This window comes from Ambystoma mexicanum, chromosome 12, assembly GCF_040938575.1.
Source record: "Ambystoma mexicanum isolate Mex_15411 chromosome 12, UKY_AmexF1_1, whole genome shotgun sequence".
Lineage (NCBI taxonomy): Eukaryota > Metazoa > Chordata > Amphibia > Caudata > Ambystomatidae > Ambystoma > Ambystoma mexicanum.
In genome coordinates this window covers 649,576,456-649,593,613 of record NC_090936.1, presented here as the reverse complement: position 1 = coordinate 649,593,613, position 17,158 = coordinate 649,576,456, and the positions used below count along the sequence as shown (strand labels likewise).

General features: G+C 49.9%; 1 protein-coding gene across 1 annotated transcript in view; it reads right to left on the bottom strand.

Annotated features, from left to right (window-relative positions):
* RINT1 (RAD50 interactor 1) overlaps positions 1–17,158 on the bottom strand; it is a 1,254,187-nt gene that overhangs the window by 461,951 nt on the left and 775,078 nt on the right. Inside the window, exon 8 of the mRNA XM_069629127.1 lies at positions 1,217–1,442. Coding sequence (XP_069485228.1) covers positions 1,217–1,442 — 226 coding nt within the window. The remainder of the gene's footprint in view (positions 1–1,216; positions 1,443–17,158) is intronic.

The window sequence follows — 17,158 nt, the reverse complement described above, 5'->3', positions numbered from 1 at the left end:
GTAGCATCCAACTACAGGGGGTCTCGCTCCAGTTAAGCCACTGCTGACTCCGCGGCTGTGTATCTCCGCCACTCCAGCTTATGTTTGCACAGGCTGGCCTCTGAGTACCGTGGATTCTACTCCCAGCGTAGGAGTTGCACACAGCTTTCCCATTTTCTCTCCATTCACAGTTGTTATTCTGTGCACGTACGTCCTCAGGATCAGTAAAGGTGTGCCCTCCTTCCTTTACGGTGGCCCTCAGATAACAGTCAGCATTACCGGACAACAATAGGGTGGAAGGGGGGATTGCTGGTACTTGTAGTAAAGAACTGAGAACACACAGGGGCTCATTACAAGTATGGTGGTGTTGAAGAAATTGGCGGTAACAGAATTACTGCCACTTTCCCCATCACTGCCATACTAAGAGTATGGCCCTGGAGTGGGGAGGCTTACCTCCAGCATCATGCTGTGGTAATTCTGCCAAAAAAGCCCCAGAGTGTAATGAACTCTGAAAATTGTGATGAACTCTGCTACCGCCACTTGTAATCCGGAGGTAATTCCGCTGGACCAAGTGGCGGTAACGGTAATTCAGTTGGGCAGTATTCCAGCGGATTTATTGCCAGAATACCATCCAACTCACAATGAGGCCCTCAGTTCTTTCCAGTCCCATGTATGTGGATAGTTTAGCCATTTCCCGGAGGTCCTCATTGGACTGGGAATCCTTGTCCCATAGAGGGGAGTCACTGACTCCCAGTGAGGTACGACTTGCCCAGACCTCTAGGCAGGGTGTTCCAGAGCGGGCTCACCTCCCTAGCCTCACAGGTGGTGGCTCCCCTTCGTCACAAATACCAGTCCTAGTACACAAATGAATTCATGGCTCTGCCCCAATTACCTTTTCAAAAGAATTACTAAATACACATCTAATCGATCCATTCACTCTACTACTTCTATTCATTCCTAGATTTAAATCGCTTACTGTATGTTTAATATAAATTTAATGAAATGCTGTAATACAAAAGATCATAGGAAAAGGGAATTATTGTAAACCCAGGTGTTACAAAATAATGTTTACTTTTATTCTCATACATATTTAATGAAAACAGAATATATGCATATGGTTATTTATGGAAAGTTATACATAGTGTAACTGGATGGTAAATAGCATACCTTTTTTAGAAATCAAATAAAGAAAGAATTGAAAAGGAAAAAACAAATTCAGAAAACTCAGGGTGCTTACATTTCCTTTCCACAGTAATCCACCTTTGGAAGCATGATTCCTCTGACAGAATGTGCATACAGCCAGGTAAACTGCTGAGGTATCCGTGCAAACTGTACAGTTCTCTTTCGAAGAGTAGCACCTCATCCACCAAATGACAAAAAAGTGTGTCATCATACAACAGACAAGGAATATCAGTAGCCAGCTTTTCCAACACCAGCAACACCAATCCACGGGAGAATTCCAGCTAAAAAAAAGATATATATATTTTGAGGGTCGTGCAGATCAATACAAATATTTACTATTTTCATAGCACCCATTTACAGTGAAATATTACTTGGAGCAAAAAACTGATGTGACTCTTTCCCAAAGCAATGATACACATTGTATTACGCTTGGAGCAATGCCAACTTTACCTTGTGACCATCAACTAATACATGGCTCTGTAGGTAGGTTAAAAACAATAGAGCTCTACCAGTAGCTACATGTACCAGTAATGCGTGTTAATTACGCATCAGTACTTCTTCTCACCTTACGACAAATCTCTATTAATAGACACTATCCACTAGTTTCATGCACTTTGAAAAGAGTACTAGAATCAGGTAGACCTCTTCAATTCGGCCAATATAAGACACCTTCATAATACAGTTATTTAGCCCCTTGCCAATGGTATGTGTGTCCAAGACCTTTTCAAATGGTGTTAAATCTCTTTGCATAAACGCTACCAATTTTGATGCCGGCAGGACACCTTTATCTGTAAGTATAAGTGCAAAGACTGGAGGGGGGTATCTGTACTTCTACCCTCTATACGGTTGCGACAGAGGCACAGAGCACCCCAGCCAAGGCTCGCAATTTGGTAACATTGCACATGCAGCCAGGCTTAAGCTCTCAGGAGGCGATGTAGGTTGGTTCTTAGGTACAGTGTAAGGAACTCATGCTGGCAACAGTAAAGACAGACACAAGTGATCACAGTTCAAGGGTGTTTATTAATTAGTATATGTAGGTTGCAAAAATGCCTAATCTAAACCTAAATCTAAGATGGGAGCAAGCTTCGACCATCAAACAATTATAAAGCAGTCCTAGTGGTGTCTTTGTCAAATAAAAGGGCTGAAACTAAAAAAAAAACTATTGCCAATCTTTACGCTATATACAAAAGAAAGTGTGGGATAGTGTTCATAAGAAAGAAGGAAGTGTTCTTAAATAATAATTCAAGATGAGGTAGTCAGATCGCCCTTCCCCACGTTTTCACCACGGGATAAGGTAAGACTTTGGAGAACAACACACGCTCGGGCTTTCCCAGCACAACCTAACAGTTCCGCTTTCAGCAATCAGGACGTTCGGTGGTTAAGTCTCTTTTCTATGAAAAAGTCTCTTGCCTCCGTAGACCTGATGTATCAAAATAATAAACAAAGAGTTCTGATTTCACACATACACAGCTTGATGCCTTTTTCACCCCTGGATCGCCCTATTCCGGGCTCGGCCCTTCTGTATTGTTAGCCTCCCTCCATCGGGTTCAATATGGCTATCAATACAATCTTGTTTGTGTCATTCATGAATCTTAATGTCTTTTTGAACAGTTCACTGTGGAGATCCCTCGGCTGCGTTCACTCTTGTCAACACACTGTATTTCGGGACTTTAGACTTTGCCCCTTTTATCGGCATCCGTCTTTCGGGTCCGCTCTTGCCAATCTTGTCAATCGTGCCTTTCTCATTCAACTCTTACAATGCGAGATTCATTTCCCTTATCTTCACAATCATCTGTCGGCCAAAGACTTTCGACTGTACAGAGGATTTTACAAGACCCCTGTATGACAACTTTGACCCCCTCTTCGCCTTTCCGAAGGCCTTCTGGTTATGGTAGTTTCAACAATCGGGTAATCGCCCAGAGTTTCCTCAGTGAGCACCGACGTGGTGCCAGACTCCTCTGCTGCTGGCTTTTTGCATCAATAGCTCTTTTAAACGTTCACAGTTCAAATTTGCCATTGCTACTTTTCGTTCAACACAGTTCGGTTTCTTATCGACTCCTCCCTCGACTCACAGGGTGTGATGAACCGCTTGGCTTTCTTGCTCTTTGGAGCTAAGGTTGGTACCCAGGAGAGAAGCGTCTCTCCCTGGCTTGGTTATCAGCAGAGGAGGGTCTTGTGTACCGTTGACATCTGCTGCAACACACACTGGCTATTGTTCGTGGTCTTACATTTCCTTCTGGGAAGGTTTCACAGGCCTTGGTCGGAAAGGGCAAGGTTGCTTCTCTCCTAGTCACCCTTTTGTTATGCGCTGTCTTTCTCCTCCTCTTGAACTGCCGTGCTGAGTTAGCTCTCACATTGTGCGGTCTGCCTTGCTCGTATTGCACTCTTGTGGTCCACTTTTAATCCCTGTGGGGAAGGGAAAGGGCCGTCAGGTGTGTGCGGTTCTGGTCAATTGCCTGACTTTGCCTGACCCTGCTGTTGGGACATGTTAGGTAAATGGCTCGAGTGGTAGTCGGTCCTTCGTAATATGCCAACGTGTTCGCGTCGGAAAAGGAGGGGTAAAGTGTTTGTGTATCCTACGTGGTAGGCTGGGGAAAAGTTGTCATAAGAAGGGGGATGCCGTGTCTCACCCGTCGGAATCCCACTTCCACTCCCCCAGGACCCCCCCATCCAGGTGATCCTCTCTCACTGGTCCACCCCCAGTAACTGGATCCAATAGCGATGGCAGTGTCCTAGCCACCTGGATGACAGATCCCTGGGGACTAGTCAGGGAGACACCTTCAGGTTTCTCACACACTGAATCCCCCAACCCCCTGCAAAGGAATATCCACACACTAGGTTAGGTGATAACACAGCTTCTCTATATAAAGAAAGGTTCCTACCAACTATATACATATAAATAACACACTTTGGCAACAATATTCAGGAATGGAAACATATATACACTCTTATGTGGTACCACACTAGACTTAAATTTGATAATAATGCACCAACCGAGGACAGTTTTAAAAAGGCATGTGAATTCTTAAGTAAGGTGTACTTTCACAGATTAAGGAAGAAGAACAAGTTACTCTCTTACCTGGTAACGTTCTTTCGATGGGATGCTCCGACGACGTATTCCATATCTATGACAGTAATCACCACAGCTGTGCTGCTTCGGAAAATCTTTCAGAGTCTGCGTCCTCGACGTCAATACGTCGCCCTCGAGGACCTCCTCCGATGGTCGACGTCACTGGATGTTATAAGTAGGACGCACGACGCCCGTAGCCTCTGTTGTAGTTTTTTTCCCCCAGAACGTGTGGCACCAGTCTTCTGCCAGTCTGACCACACAAAGCCTTGTGGAAACGTAAGCTGCAATCGCATAAGAAATTCTGTAGCGGGGAAGGCAGGGAGGGAGCGATATGGAATACGTCGTCGGACCATCCCATCGAAAAGAACGTTATCAGGTAAGAGAGTAACTTGTTCTTCGAGGGGATTGCGTCCTCCGACGTATTCCATATCTATGACAGACTCCCAAAGCAGTACCAATGCAAGGAGGTGGGAAAAGAATTTAGCAAAAGAAATGTAGAATGCCCAATCAAATTGCGGAGCAAAGGACCGCCTTGCCAGAGGCCAGATCCTGCCCACGGATGGAATCGAGGGAGTAGTGACGTACAAAAGTATGGACCGAAGGCTAGGTGGCTGTGTCACAGATGTTACGAATAGGAACACCCCTCTGTAGGGCAGTAGCGGCAGCCATACCCCTGGTAGAATGGGCCCGCAAGCCGACCAGTGGGTCCTTACCCACCAAGCGGTAACACTCAGAAATAGCCAAAATAATCCAGCGAGACAAAGTCTGCTTAGTCACAGCTTGTCCCAAACGCTTACCAGCGTAACCAATGAAGAGTTGATCGTCCACTCTGACCCGGGACATATGTGAAATATAAAAGCTTAAAGCTCTCCTCGGATCAAGCATATGGAGCCTCATCTCTTCCTTACAGGATGTGGAGGAGGATGAAATGCTGGAAGAACAACCTTCTGGCCTAAATGAAATTCCGACACCACCTTCGGAAGAAAGGAAGGACGAACTCTAAGGACAACCCTGTCCTTATGAAATACAGTGAAGGGTGGCTTAACTGAAAGTGCCTGTAACTCACTCACTCTGCGAGCGGAAGTGACCACAACCAAAAACACAGTTTTAAGAGTTAACAGTCTCAAAGGGCAAGAATGCAAAGGCTCAAACGGAGCACCCATCAGAAACTTGAGGACAAGGTTCAAATCCCAACCGGGCACCTGGAAAGGTGACAGAGGGAACACATTAGTGAGCCCTTTTAGAAACTGAGAAATCAAAGGAATTTTAAAATAAGAACACTCTTCAGACGAGCACTTAAATATGGACAGCGCAGCCAGGTAACCTTTAACCGTACCCACTTGCAGGCCCCTGTGGGCTAAAGAAAGCAAAAAAGACAGAACCACAGGAATGTCACATGCAAAAGGATCCACATTCTTAACCCTGCATCAGTCGCAGAACTTTCGCCAATGGCAACGGTACAGGGACTTAGTTGCGGGCCTTCTGGCCGAAAGCAACACCTCCATCACGTCTTCAGGGAGGTCCCAATCCTTATATCTCAACCTTTCAGAAACCATGCGTGAAGGTTGAGGGATCTGACCTCTGGATGGAGAACCTGACCCCGCTCCCGTGAGAGTAGATCGTCTCGGTAGGGAAGACGACGTGGAGGGAAGATGGACAAGTCGAGAAGGTACGGGTACCACGTCCTCTGGGCCCACGCCGGAGCAATGAGGATCATCCGGCAACTGAACATTTGTAACCTCCACAGCACTTGCGGGATGACTGGGACTGGAGGAAAGGCGTACAACAGTGGGAAAGACCACTCCACCACAAACGCGTCTCCTAAGGCTCCTTTTGGAGGAAATTCCCGCGTGCAGAACCTTTCGCACTTCCAGTTGACACGGGAGGCGAAGAGATCCACTTGAGGGGTCCCCCAAAGGGCGAAGATCTCCAGTAGAATCTCCTGAGCCAACTCCCACTCGTGTGAGATCCCGCTCTGCCTGCTCAGAGCGTCCGCTGTCTCGTTTTCGTCTCCTGCCAGATGAACTGCCGAGATCAAAACTTCCTGCTGGATTGCCCAGAACCAGAGCTGCATCGCCTCCCTGCACAGAGGAAGTGACCCTGCCCCCCCATTTTTGTTGAGGTAGTGCATGGCCACTGTGTTGTCCGTCAGGATCAGGAGGGATGCATCCGTCACGATCGTCACCTCCGGCCAGGGTAGCCAAAAACGAGCCCCCTTCATCAGATTGCCTTCAACGGCCCACCACAGAAGGTCCTGGGCAACCGAGGACGGCACCTGAACAGGGTCCGACATCCTGACGGAGGACTGAGACCACTGGAGCTTGAGTGCCCATTGCAAAGATCTCATCCGCAACCTGGCCTCTGGCACCAGAAGAATGCAGGATGCCATGAGGCCGAGCAATCTCAAAAACTCAAACGCTGGGAGACTCTGGGCAAGCTGAAACTTGTGCACCATCTGCTGAATGTGATGAGCCCTCACCTGGAGAGGAAAACACTGCCCCAGGGACGTGTACAGCACTGCTCCGATGTACTGGAGCCTCCGAGTTGGTGTCAAATGGGACTTCTTTAAGTTGAGGGAGAAGCCCAGCTTGTGGAGGGAGTGGCAGGTGGCCGACAGATAATCCAGGACTTGCTCGGGAGAGACCGCCCTGATCAACCAATCGTCCAGGTAGGGGTAGACGTGAATCCCCCCCTTTCCTGAGATGCGCTGCCACCACTACCATGAGCTTGGTGAAGACCCTCGGGATGGAGGTCAATCCCAACGGCAGGACCCGAAACTGAAAGCGCGAGTCGCCAACCGCGAACCTCAGGTACTTCTTGTGCTTTGAATGGATCGGCACATGAAAATAAGCGTCCTTGAGGTCGAGAGACACCAACCAGTCCTGAAGTTGAAGGGCCTGGAGGACTTGAGAGAGAGTAACCATCTTGAACTTGTCCTTCCTGAGGAGTTTGTTCAAACCGCGCAAGTCCATGATGGGTCTCAATCCCCCGTCTTTCTTGGGAATCAAAAAATACAGGGAATACCATCCCTTGTTCCTCTCCGCTACAGGCACCAGTTCTATGGCACCTTTCTCCAGCAGGGATTGAATTTCCTGCACAAGGAGCGGATCCGGACTCTTCAAAGAGAGATTCTCCGGTGGATTGTCATGAGGCCTCTGCCGGAAAGGAAGACAGTAGCCGTGGGCTATGATCTCCAGAACCCACACATCTGAAGTAATGGCACGCCACTCTACAAGATGATGCACCAGCCTTCCCCCAACCGGTGAACCATGGGACATGGCCTCACGACTGAGCTGAAGCGGCTGCAGCCTTGCCTGAGGGCAAAGCAAAGAGGCAACTGCCCGAGTGGCCTTGGCACCTCAGGTACCTTGTTTTCCACCTTTGGCACTCCTACGCTGGCCCCTTTGACTGGCAGCTCCTCTCGCTTTACCAAAGGATGAGTAATAACGAAAGGAACCTCCCCTCCATTGCTGTCCCCTAGGACGAAAAGGCGGAGGTTGTCGAACTGCAGCGCCCAACGACTTTGCTGCAGCTTTGGAGGATTGCAACCTCTCAAGGCTCTCGTCAGCCTTTCTGCCAAAAAGATGTTCCCCGTCAAAGGGCATGTTGAGGAGCCGGGCCTGCACATCAGGAGCAAACCCCGACTTCCGCAACCATGCAAACCTGCGTATTACAGTGCTCGCCGCCATGGACCGGCTGACGCAATCAGCCATGTCCAACGGCCTCACACATGGCATCCTTGCCATCCTGGACCATTGCAAGGAAACCATCCCATTCGTCCCCTACGGGAATATGTTCAGTCGCTAAGGAAACACAGTTCCACAGAGTGTGCGTGAAACGAGACAAGGCACACACTGAGTTGGCCGTCTGAAGCGCCATACCCCCTGAAGAAGACACTTTCTTCGCCCAACCATCAAAACGCTTGTCGTCCCTATCAGGAGGGATGGTAGGATACGACGCCTGCTTTGCTGGGGCTGTAGTCGCCTGCACCACCAAACTCTCCGGAGTGGGGTGCTTGGTTAAGTAGCAGGGGTCGCTACTGGCTGGGCAGTATTTTCGCGGCAAAGACTTGCCCACTGCCGGGAGACTTTCCGGAGCAGTCCAAGCCGCTGCCACCCTCCTCTGTAGAGCCATATGGAACGGCAGTACCGGGTCAGTTGGTGGACCTTGGTCGAGGATATCCGTAAGGTCATCCTGAAGAAAATCCCCTGGGGGAGCAGACCACCCCAAGTACTCGGTGACCCTAGACATAAGGCGCCGGTACGAGGAGTCGGCATGATTGCCAGGCTCAGGTGTCATGATCTCTGCTTCCAAAAGGCCAGGACTTACCCAACTCCCTTGGAAGCACACTCATAACCCAGGTTCCGAGTGCCAGCCAGTCCCAATTGGGACCTTTTGGACCCTGTCCTGGCGCCAGTGGCGCCAGGATCATAAATATGCCCAGTCCCAGCGCTGCAAGCGCCGGGCTCATAATGCTTGGGTGGACTTAGCTGCAGCAGACCATGCTGCTTACTTACCTGCCAGTTGAACCCCTGATCCGCTTCTGTTTGGGACTACTTTTCCTGTTGGGTGGGGCAGGAGCCACTCCTTAGGTTCAGAACACTGGAACTCTTCTGGAAAGCAGGAACTCTTTTCTTACCTAGGCGTGGCTGTGGAAGGAGACACCTAAGCACTACAGGAGGCTATTTAAACCACACCCGATGGATGAATCTTGCTTTGCGTTATTCTGCATCCTCTGCAGCAGAACGCTCATTGTGTCTTCTGCATCTGATCCTGGGCCTAAAGGAAAAAGGCTTACCATCCTGAATCCAGTCTTCAGCAACATCTATAAAGACAAGAAAGAACAGGTTAGCACTACGGTCTTCAGTGACAGCGCATCTCTTACCTGGTCCATCGGCTGTCATCAACGCCTCGCGCAGCATTCCTGCATCTGAAAGACAAAGGCTTACCTACTCTTCACGCGCTCCGGAGGTCATCGCACTGCATTCCGGCATCTGAAAGACAAAAGCTTACTAACTCTTTGCACGCTCCGGAGGCCTTCGGCGCTGCATCCCGCATCTGTAAGACAAAAGAAGGTGCGTTAAAAGACATTGGGTAACGTTAAATACTCACGTGCCATTACTCCATCCACGCCGAACTCAGTGGGCATTCCGGCATCCTTCAGCAGCTCCGAATTGGTACCTGCAAAATAAAAGGACAGTTAGTGCGCATCGTGAAGCAAGCAACAAGCGCTTACTTACGCGCTTCCAGGCGCTTCTATTCCGCATACGGGTCCATCCTCAACTCACTTCAGCCAGTCAACCGCCATCGCCGGAACCCTGCAAAATAAGAGACAGCATTACAAAAGACTTTTAAAGACATTTGAAATATTCGGAACTCACCGTTCGTGAAGTAAACGACAGACAGCAGTCCTCTGAAGTCAAGAGGCCTGCTCCCCTTATCCAGTGAAGAAACTGGTTACAGCACCCTGCCCCGAGGCAGATGGAGAGCTCGGCGTTCACTTACCTAAGGTGAGAGCGTTAACCTTTGGGGTTCTACAGGAGAGGAGAAAAGGAAAGAGATAGGGACACCCCAATAGCCCCAGTTCATTAATCCCATATTTTCTATCTGCAGACATCTTACTCTTCGAGTCAGGCATACAGTGCACAGAGGTCCAGCCCAAAGAGCCAACCGGGTGCTACACATCACTTTTGAAGATACGGTAGTCGCCCAGTCAAGACCGGCGCCTCTGCGAGAATCAGGTGAGCGTTACATCAGGTCTGCAAAACTCCACCTCCGGAGAGGTGTCCAGACCACTGGCGTCGTGCAGGGACTGACACAGGTCCTCAATTTGGCTATGGCCCGAGAGAATCTCATCTGGCACTGTATCACGAACCATGCAATCATCAGAGCCCTCATCCACCTCTGAAATGTACTCAAGATGGCGGTAAGAGAGCACAGAATGGGGAACAAAGCCATGCTTGACCTTGGCCAGAGCCTTTCTAGGGGGTTCCACCTTGCCCTGGGGTACCCCCGTCGAAACAGCCTTGAAAGGCGTCGAGGGCGTCGAGTGAATCGGCATTGACGCCAAACGCGGCGCCGACTGCGTCGACACAGACCTCGAGGGCGGAGCCCCGAGCGTGTCCCTCGATAGCCTGGGCGCCTACTTCTTCGGAGCCGGAGCCTCGAAAGAGTCCGTCGACAACCTCAGCGCCACAGGCGTCGACGTCTTCCTCGAAGACACCAAAGGTCCACATGGTCTCGAGCGCGTCGAAGACCGGTGTTACTCACCGGTGAGATGAGTGCGTGGAACCGGGGAGTATATCCAAAAACCAGGAAGTTGCTTGAAGAGCTTTGGGTAGAGCCTCCACCCAAGCCTCCTCTCTGTGAGGGAATAAGACCTTCAAAATGATATGAACTCTTGCTGCAATTAACCAGACAAGGGGACTGATCACCCAGAAGGGCGGGGAGAGCGCACAGCCACAAACCAGGCTGTAAAGGAAAGAACAACAAGTAAGTAATACGAAGGTAACACTTGTCCCCTGTAAGTCTTACTAATTGATGGAATACCTGAGCTTTTTCCCCCCGTAGTATGGAAGTATGGCACAAAACCGGGAATCACCTAGGAATATAACAAGACTTAGCACCTAGCTGATTTAAACTATGACACAATTCAGGAGGTGGACAGGATCCTACCAGTGGAGAAGGACTGAAGGATTTGAGCAGTTCAGAACACAACGACAGGGATAAAATAAGAAAAAGGGAAATGTTAGTATGATACTAATACCCGGGCGGCACGAGGGTCGCACTGGATTCGGGATGGTGCACAGCTGCAGAGCGTCCTTAAGTGCACAGGAAAAACAAAGTTCAATCCAAAAGTTCTGTTCGTAAGGCAAAAAAGTCTTACCACTGGTGACTGAAGAATGAAGGTAACAACCAGTCGGGATGGCAGTTCCAGAGAAAGGTAAGTCGAAGGCAGGCAAGGTCTGGCACACTAGGAGACAGCGACTATGGCAAAAGCGTGTAGAAGAGAAGTCCGGGAGAAAACAGGGTTCCGGTACACTTGCAGGCGAAAACAAAGACAAAACTTTTTCTAGCGGGGTCCGTGGAAGCAAAACAGAGGTTCGGTACAAAGAAAGGCAAGTCAACAAGGGAATTCCAATAGCGGGTCCAGTAAACAATCCGAGTCGATTCCGTAAAGAGACAAAAGGATTTGGCACTCTAAGGAGGAACTTCTAAATGCCGGGAGTAGCTGTAAACAGAAGCAGCGTCCTGGCTGCATCCACGGACTACATCAGTGAGAGAGGCGGGGCAAGCCAACGCGAAGCTCTACCGCCGAACTACCGCACGGAGCTAGGTTTTCTGGGAAGTGTAGTTTTCGAGTTGCTAACTTCCACGGCAGCTGCCATCGTGCATAGAATGGAGCAGCATTATGCCGTATCCTTTTGGGGAGCGCCACGAACCTCCTAACCTTCCTGGTAGCTGCACTGGGAAACCGAAGTGCTAGGGACGCAGGTGGCCGGGTTTTCCGCACAGGACGAGGTGAACGTCGACCCATAACAACCGGGACCTGGAACGGGCATGACGAGAACGATTCCCCTTGTCCGAGCGGGACCTTTCCCGCGAATCGTGCCGACCACTCGAGCCCGAAGGTGTACGAGCAGTGTCACTCGACCGATCACGACCGACCCCACCCGGAGGCGGGGACGGACCAGTGCCCTGCGATTCGAGAATCGCTAGCATTTTCTTACCGGAGGAAGCCCATTCGTCCGGCGTTGCATACTTGGTGGGATAAGCGACCCGCCGGCGGGCGGAGTCCTCGGATGAGGACGGGGAAGGCGACGGATGACGGCGCTTCCGGGAGTGCCTCCAAGACGCAGGGGAGTGGTGGGACCTACTCCGAGACCGAGACCCACTGGACTTCCGACGACGATACGGAGAGTCGCCCCTCGAATCGTCCGTCGAAAGCCCCGCAGACCTCGACTTCCGTGGCTTGGACACCTTACCTACCGACAGTTTCTTCTTGCGCTCCCGCAAGGCTTTGGACGTAAGCGACTGGCAGTCGTCACAATCATCCGTGTCATGGGCCTCCCCGAGGCACCAGAGGCAGGCGTCGTGCGAGTCCGTCACCGACATCTTGGACCCACAGTCCCCGCACTTCTTAAAGCCCGGACACGGGGTGGAAGACAAGGTAGACATCACGAAGGATAACTTTACAAACGAACAGGTTCGAAGAACCGATAAAGAACAGAAACTTCAAAGAGTCAAGGCACGCTGAGATCTCCGAAGCGAACATGTCCGTGGAAAAAACGGAACTGAGGCTACGGGCGTCGTGCGTCCTACTTATAACATCCAGTGACGTCGGCCGTCGGAGGAGGTCCTCGAGGGCGGTGTATTGACGTCATCGACGCAGGATGCAGAAAGATTTTCCGAAGTAGCACAGCTGTGGTGATTACTGTCATAGATATGGAATACGTCGGAGGACCCAATCCCCTCGAAAGGCAGGTTTGTTTCAGAACATAGGCAGTATACTTTAGTGAGACTCAAATAGTAATACTGTGTGAGGATCCCCCACCTGGGCTACCTGTAATGGAAAAGTTAGGGAGTACCTTAACGTTTTTTTTTGACAGTGCAATCCCAAAATGTTCAATAATGCTCTGCTTTCTTTCTACAGGTTCTACCACCCCAATGTACCGGAGATGCCACAGGGGTTTCTTGGCTTTACTATATGGGACCCCTGAAGGATGCACCCCCTTTTCGTTTGACGGGTGTTGTTCTGGTCGTGGAAGTCCTAGGAAGGCGAAACTTTCAGTGGACTCCTAAAATGCCTTGTTGATGACGATAAGACCCCTGGGGACCTTGAATGCCTTTTGGCGGTGAGGGGTGCAGTGTCTGAAGTAGGTGTCAGGTTTCAGGATTTCGCGGTTCACAGTCTTTTGAATCTTCGGTGCTGCAGCCACAGCAGGGACCTCTGGAGGGCTTCTGGTGACTTGGAGTTGACACCACAGATACTCACCAAGGCTGGACCCTTGGGGCGTTTTCTTCGGTTTTTGGTGTGGGAACGCACCGGCGGACTTTCCTCTGAACACAGCAAACTGCAATCTTCTTCGGCGGGAAAAAGCGGTCATATGTCATGTCAGGGACGTCCCATGAAGCATACTTTGATCAGGTGGAACTTTCGCAGCTCTGGGTGTCTAGCAGCATTATGCAGGGTACACCCTCTTCTGGGCGGGAGAAAGCAATCTGGCTTCTAGTGGTCAAGAACACTCTTCCAGACCCTGGGCGACACAACTGGACTTTGACGCAAGATGTCCAGGCACTCCTCTTCTGGACTCACGAAGACCCCTTCTTCGGATGGCAGGTACACAGGACTGGCTTCCAGGGTACTTCTGAGGAAGAGTAGCAGGTTCTATTTTATTTTATTTTATTTGTACCGTGCACCATTGACCCTGAGGCATGAGGGCGCCGACAAAAACAAACAAATACAGAAATCAATAGCCCAAATAAGAGCACAGTAGTCTAAAACACATGAACAAGTTAAGCAACAAAAACGAATTTTAAAAAAAAGTAATTAAATAAAAACATACAGGAATAAACAGATCAATTCAGAAAAATTCTAAGCTTAGTGGGCGAGGTCATGTCCTGTAAATGTGCAATTCTGTTCAAAAACAAAGGCAAACTACTGGAACCACATCCAATAACGATACAGTCTGTATTTTCCACTGTACACCAATAATTAATCTGTAGTTGACGGAGGACTTTCAAGTCCTGGGTTCTGACACAGTTGGGACATAATTTTTGGTTAAGCCATTTTAGGATTTTATTCTTAATTGCCTCCCTAGATTCAAATTGTTTCAGCTTGTCAACGTTTGTTATGATGATGTTTCTGGGATCGAGAACAAAGCTCTTTGCACTAGAGTCCATCATTTTAGCCATAGTTGATTATTTATATCGAACATCCTTGGAGAGTGGGGAGGCCAGTCGTGAAACAGACTTAGTAGGAGGTGGAATACCCTCCAAGGGAACTGCGCCCACTAGGCAGATAGCAGGGGAAGCTTCCTTTGCTTGCAAGGACATACCTTTCTGGGAGGACTCAATAAGGACTGTTTGGCAGCCCTGATGAACCCCATTCTGACAATGTGGGGGTTTGTGCGAACTTTTTTTTTTTAAATATTTTTTTATTGACAACATACACGACAGGGTGGGTCTATTGGCCTATTCCACCCGCAATAAATGCAAGAAAAAATCACATTGTCAGAAACATTTTCTGGTTAACTCCCAACCCCCCTTCCGCCCTCCCAGTCCCTCCCCCCAAACAATTGTTACGCCAACTTTAGGGAAAATGCAACTATATTTAGCATAGGGAAGAACACTTGCATAGCGCTTTGATAGAGAAAAGTGATCCTTGAGACAGTGGGGTAAAACCATGTGGTGATTAGGTCAGGGCAAGATCAACCCTCTGAGGGGCGTGGGGGCCAGCGCATTGCATCCATTAGTTTAAACATTTGTTCAATCGCCCCTCTACAATCGCATAGTGATACAATCATCATGCAGCAGTACTGCCGTCCACTCCTGGACAAAATCAGACATAGTATTATTTGCTATTGCCGAGAGTTTTTCGTAGCTGAATATCACTCTGAGCTTGCAGAGCCATTCCTCTTTGGAGGGGGCCAGGACACTTTTCCATTTTTGCGCTAGTGCCAGTCTCCCTGCCCGCAACATGGCGCATATAACCTTGGGGAAGGCATTCGCCTCCGACTCTGGCACAGGGGAGCCCAGTAGGATTTCCAGCGGGTGCAAAGATGGACCATAACCCTCGATATCTTTGATCCAACTGAGGAGCTCCGTCCAGTATACCTGTATGGACGGGCAACTCCACCACATATGAAACCAGGTTCCCCGTTGATGGCATCCCCTGGGGCAGAGGGGGGAAACATCCCGGTACATTCTAGACAATAGCGCCGGGGGGCGATGCCATGAATGGAGGATTTTAAAGTTATGTTCCATAGCTGCTGTGTAAAGGGAGCCTGTGAAAATGCACTTGAAAACCGCCCTCCAGGTGTGGTCCTCTATTGGCATCCCCATCCTCTCTTCCCATATGCGCTTGAAGGGTTGTCTGCCTTCTAGGTCGGCTAAAATCAGCACACTATAAAACTTAGATAGCGAACCTTTGCGAGATTTACTTTTGGCCAGGATTAGTTCGAATGGGGTGAAGGGGCGACTAAGCTGAGCGGACCACCGCGATTGGGTAAGTATCCCTTTCAGCCGCAGGAATTCAAAAACCGTGGGGGGCTTGTCCACCAGAGCATCTGTCAAGTTATCGTATTCAATGAAGCCCTCCTCTCGTGTAAGCTGGGAGACTCTTTCCAGTCCCATGTCAGACCAGGCCTGGGTGTCCCGAAAGCCCCTCATGTCCAGATCGATGGGCGGGCCCCAGAGGGATGACAGAGGAGAAGGCCATGTAGATATCAAATTATTAGTTTTGCTGGGTTTCCACAGTGACCAAAGGACTGCTAAGGTAGGATGTGTTTTGAGTTGTGGGGGGAGTGACCTGGGAGGGGCCCAGAGATAGTCCCTGACCTTCCTCGGATGTGCGTGGGTGTCTTCGATATACGTCCAGAATGTACGCATGTCGTCCCGCATGTGCTCCAACATCACCCTGAGCTGAGCTGCTTTATAATAGAGCCTGAAATCGGGGAGTCCGAAGCCACCATGGGACTTTGGGAGGGTCAGAGTGGAAGTTTTAACCCTGGGCCTTTTGCCGTTCCATATGAAGTGGAGGACGCGGGACTGGAGCACCTCGAAAAAGGCTTCAGGTATCACGACAGGGAGAGCTGAGAAGAGATAGAGAAGGCGAGGTAGAATGTTCATCTTAACCGAGACCATGCGTCCAAGCCAGGAGAGCGTGAGGGGGGCCCATCTTTTGAGATCGCTACTGACCTGGGCGAGGATTCCAGGGAAATTCCACTGGTATAGGAGTGACAGATCTCTGGGGATGGTGACGCCCAGGTACCTTGTGGATGCTCGCTCGATTCTAACCCCTTGAATGTCAGTTTTGTTCTCAATATCTTGTTCCCCTGGGCCCATTGGCATAATGCTTGATTTGGATGCGTTTATTCTCAGCCCCGAAAGGGAGCCGAAAAAGTGTATGAGATCAAACAGCCTCGGTAGGGATTTGTGAATGCTGGTCAGATAGCCCAATATGTCGTCTGCGAACAGGGAGAGCTTAAACTCGCACTCACCACATCGTATACCCCTAATCTCCGGGTCGTTCCTAACCGCTATAGCCAGGGGCTCCATGGCCAAGGCATATAGGAGAGGTGACAGGGGACAGCCTTGCCGGGTGCCTCGGGAAAGGGAAAAGGGTTCGGATGTACCCCCATTAACTGATACTCTCGCTGAGGGTGAGTTATATAGAGCTGCGACCCACCTACAGAAATTATCTCCCAGTCCCATTTTCCTAAGAACCTTGATCATATAGGGCCATTCGACCCGGTCGAAGGCTTTCTCAGAGTCGAGTGAAAGGAGGTATCCCTCCACTCCCTGCTCGGTAGCCTCATGCATGAGGTCGAGGGTTTTTCTGATGTTATCTGACCCCTGGCGCCCCGGGATGAAGCCCACTTGATCTCCATGTACCAGGGTGGGGAGGAATTTAACCAATCTGTTCGCCAGAAGTTTCGCCAGTATTTTGACGTCAGTGTTTAGGAGTGATATGGGGCGATATGACTGGCATAGGGCTGGATCTTTGCCGTCTTTCGGTAGGACCACTATCAATGCTGACATCATTGTGGGCGGGAGGGACCCTTGGTTTAGCGCACAGTTAAACAGCTTGGCCATGAAGGGGGCGAGAGTGGATCTATAGGTCTTATAAAATTTGACTGAGAAGCCGTCTTCCCCCGGGGCCGTGCCACTTTTTAGGGAGGAGATAGTGTCAATTACCTCTTCCGG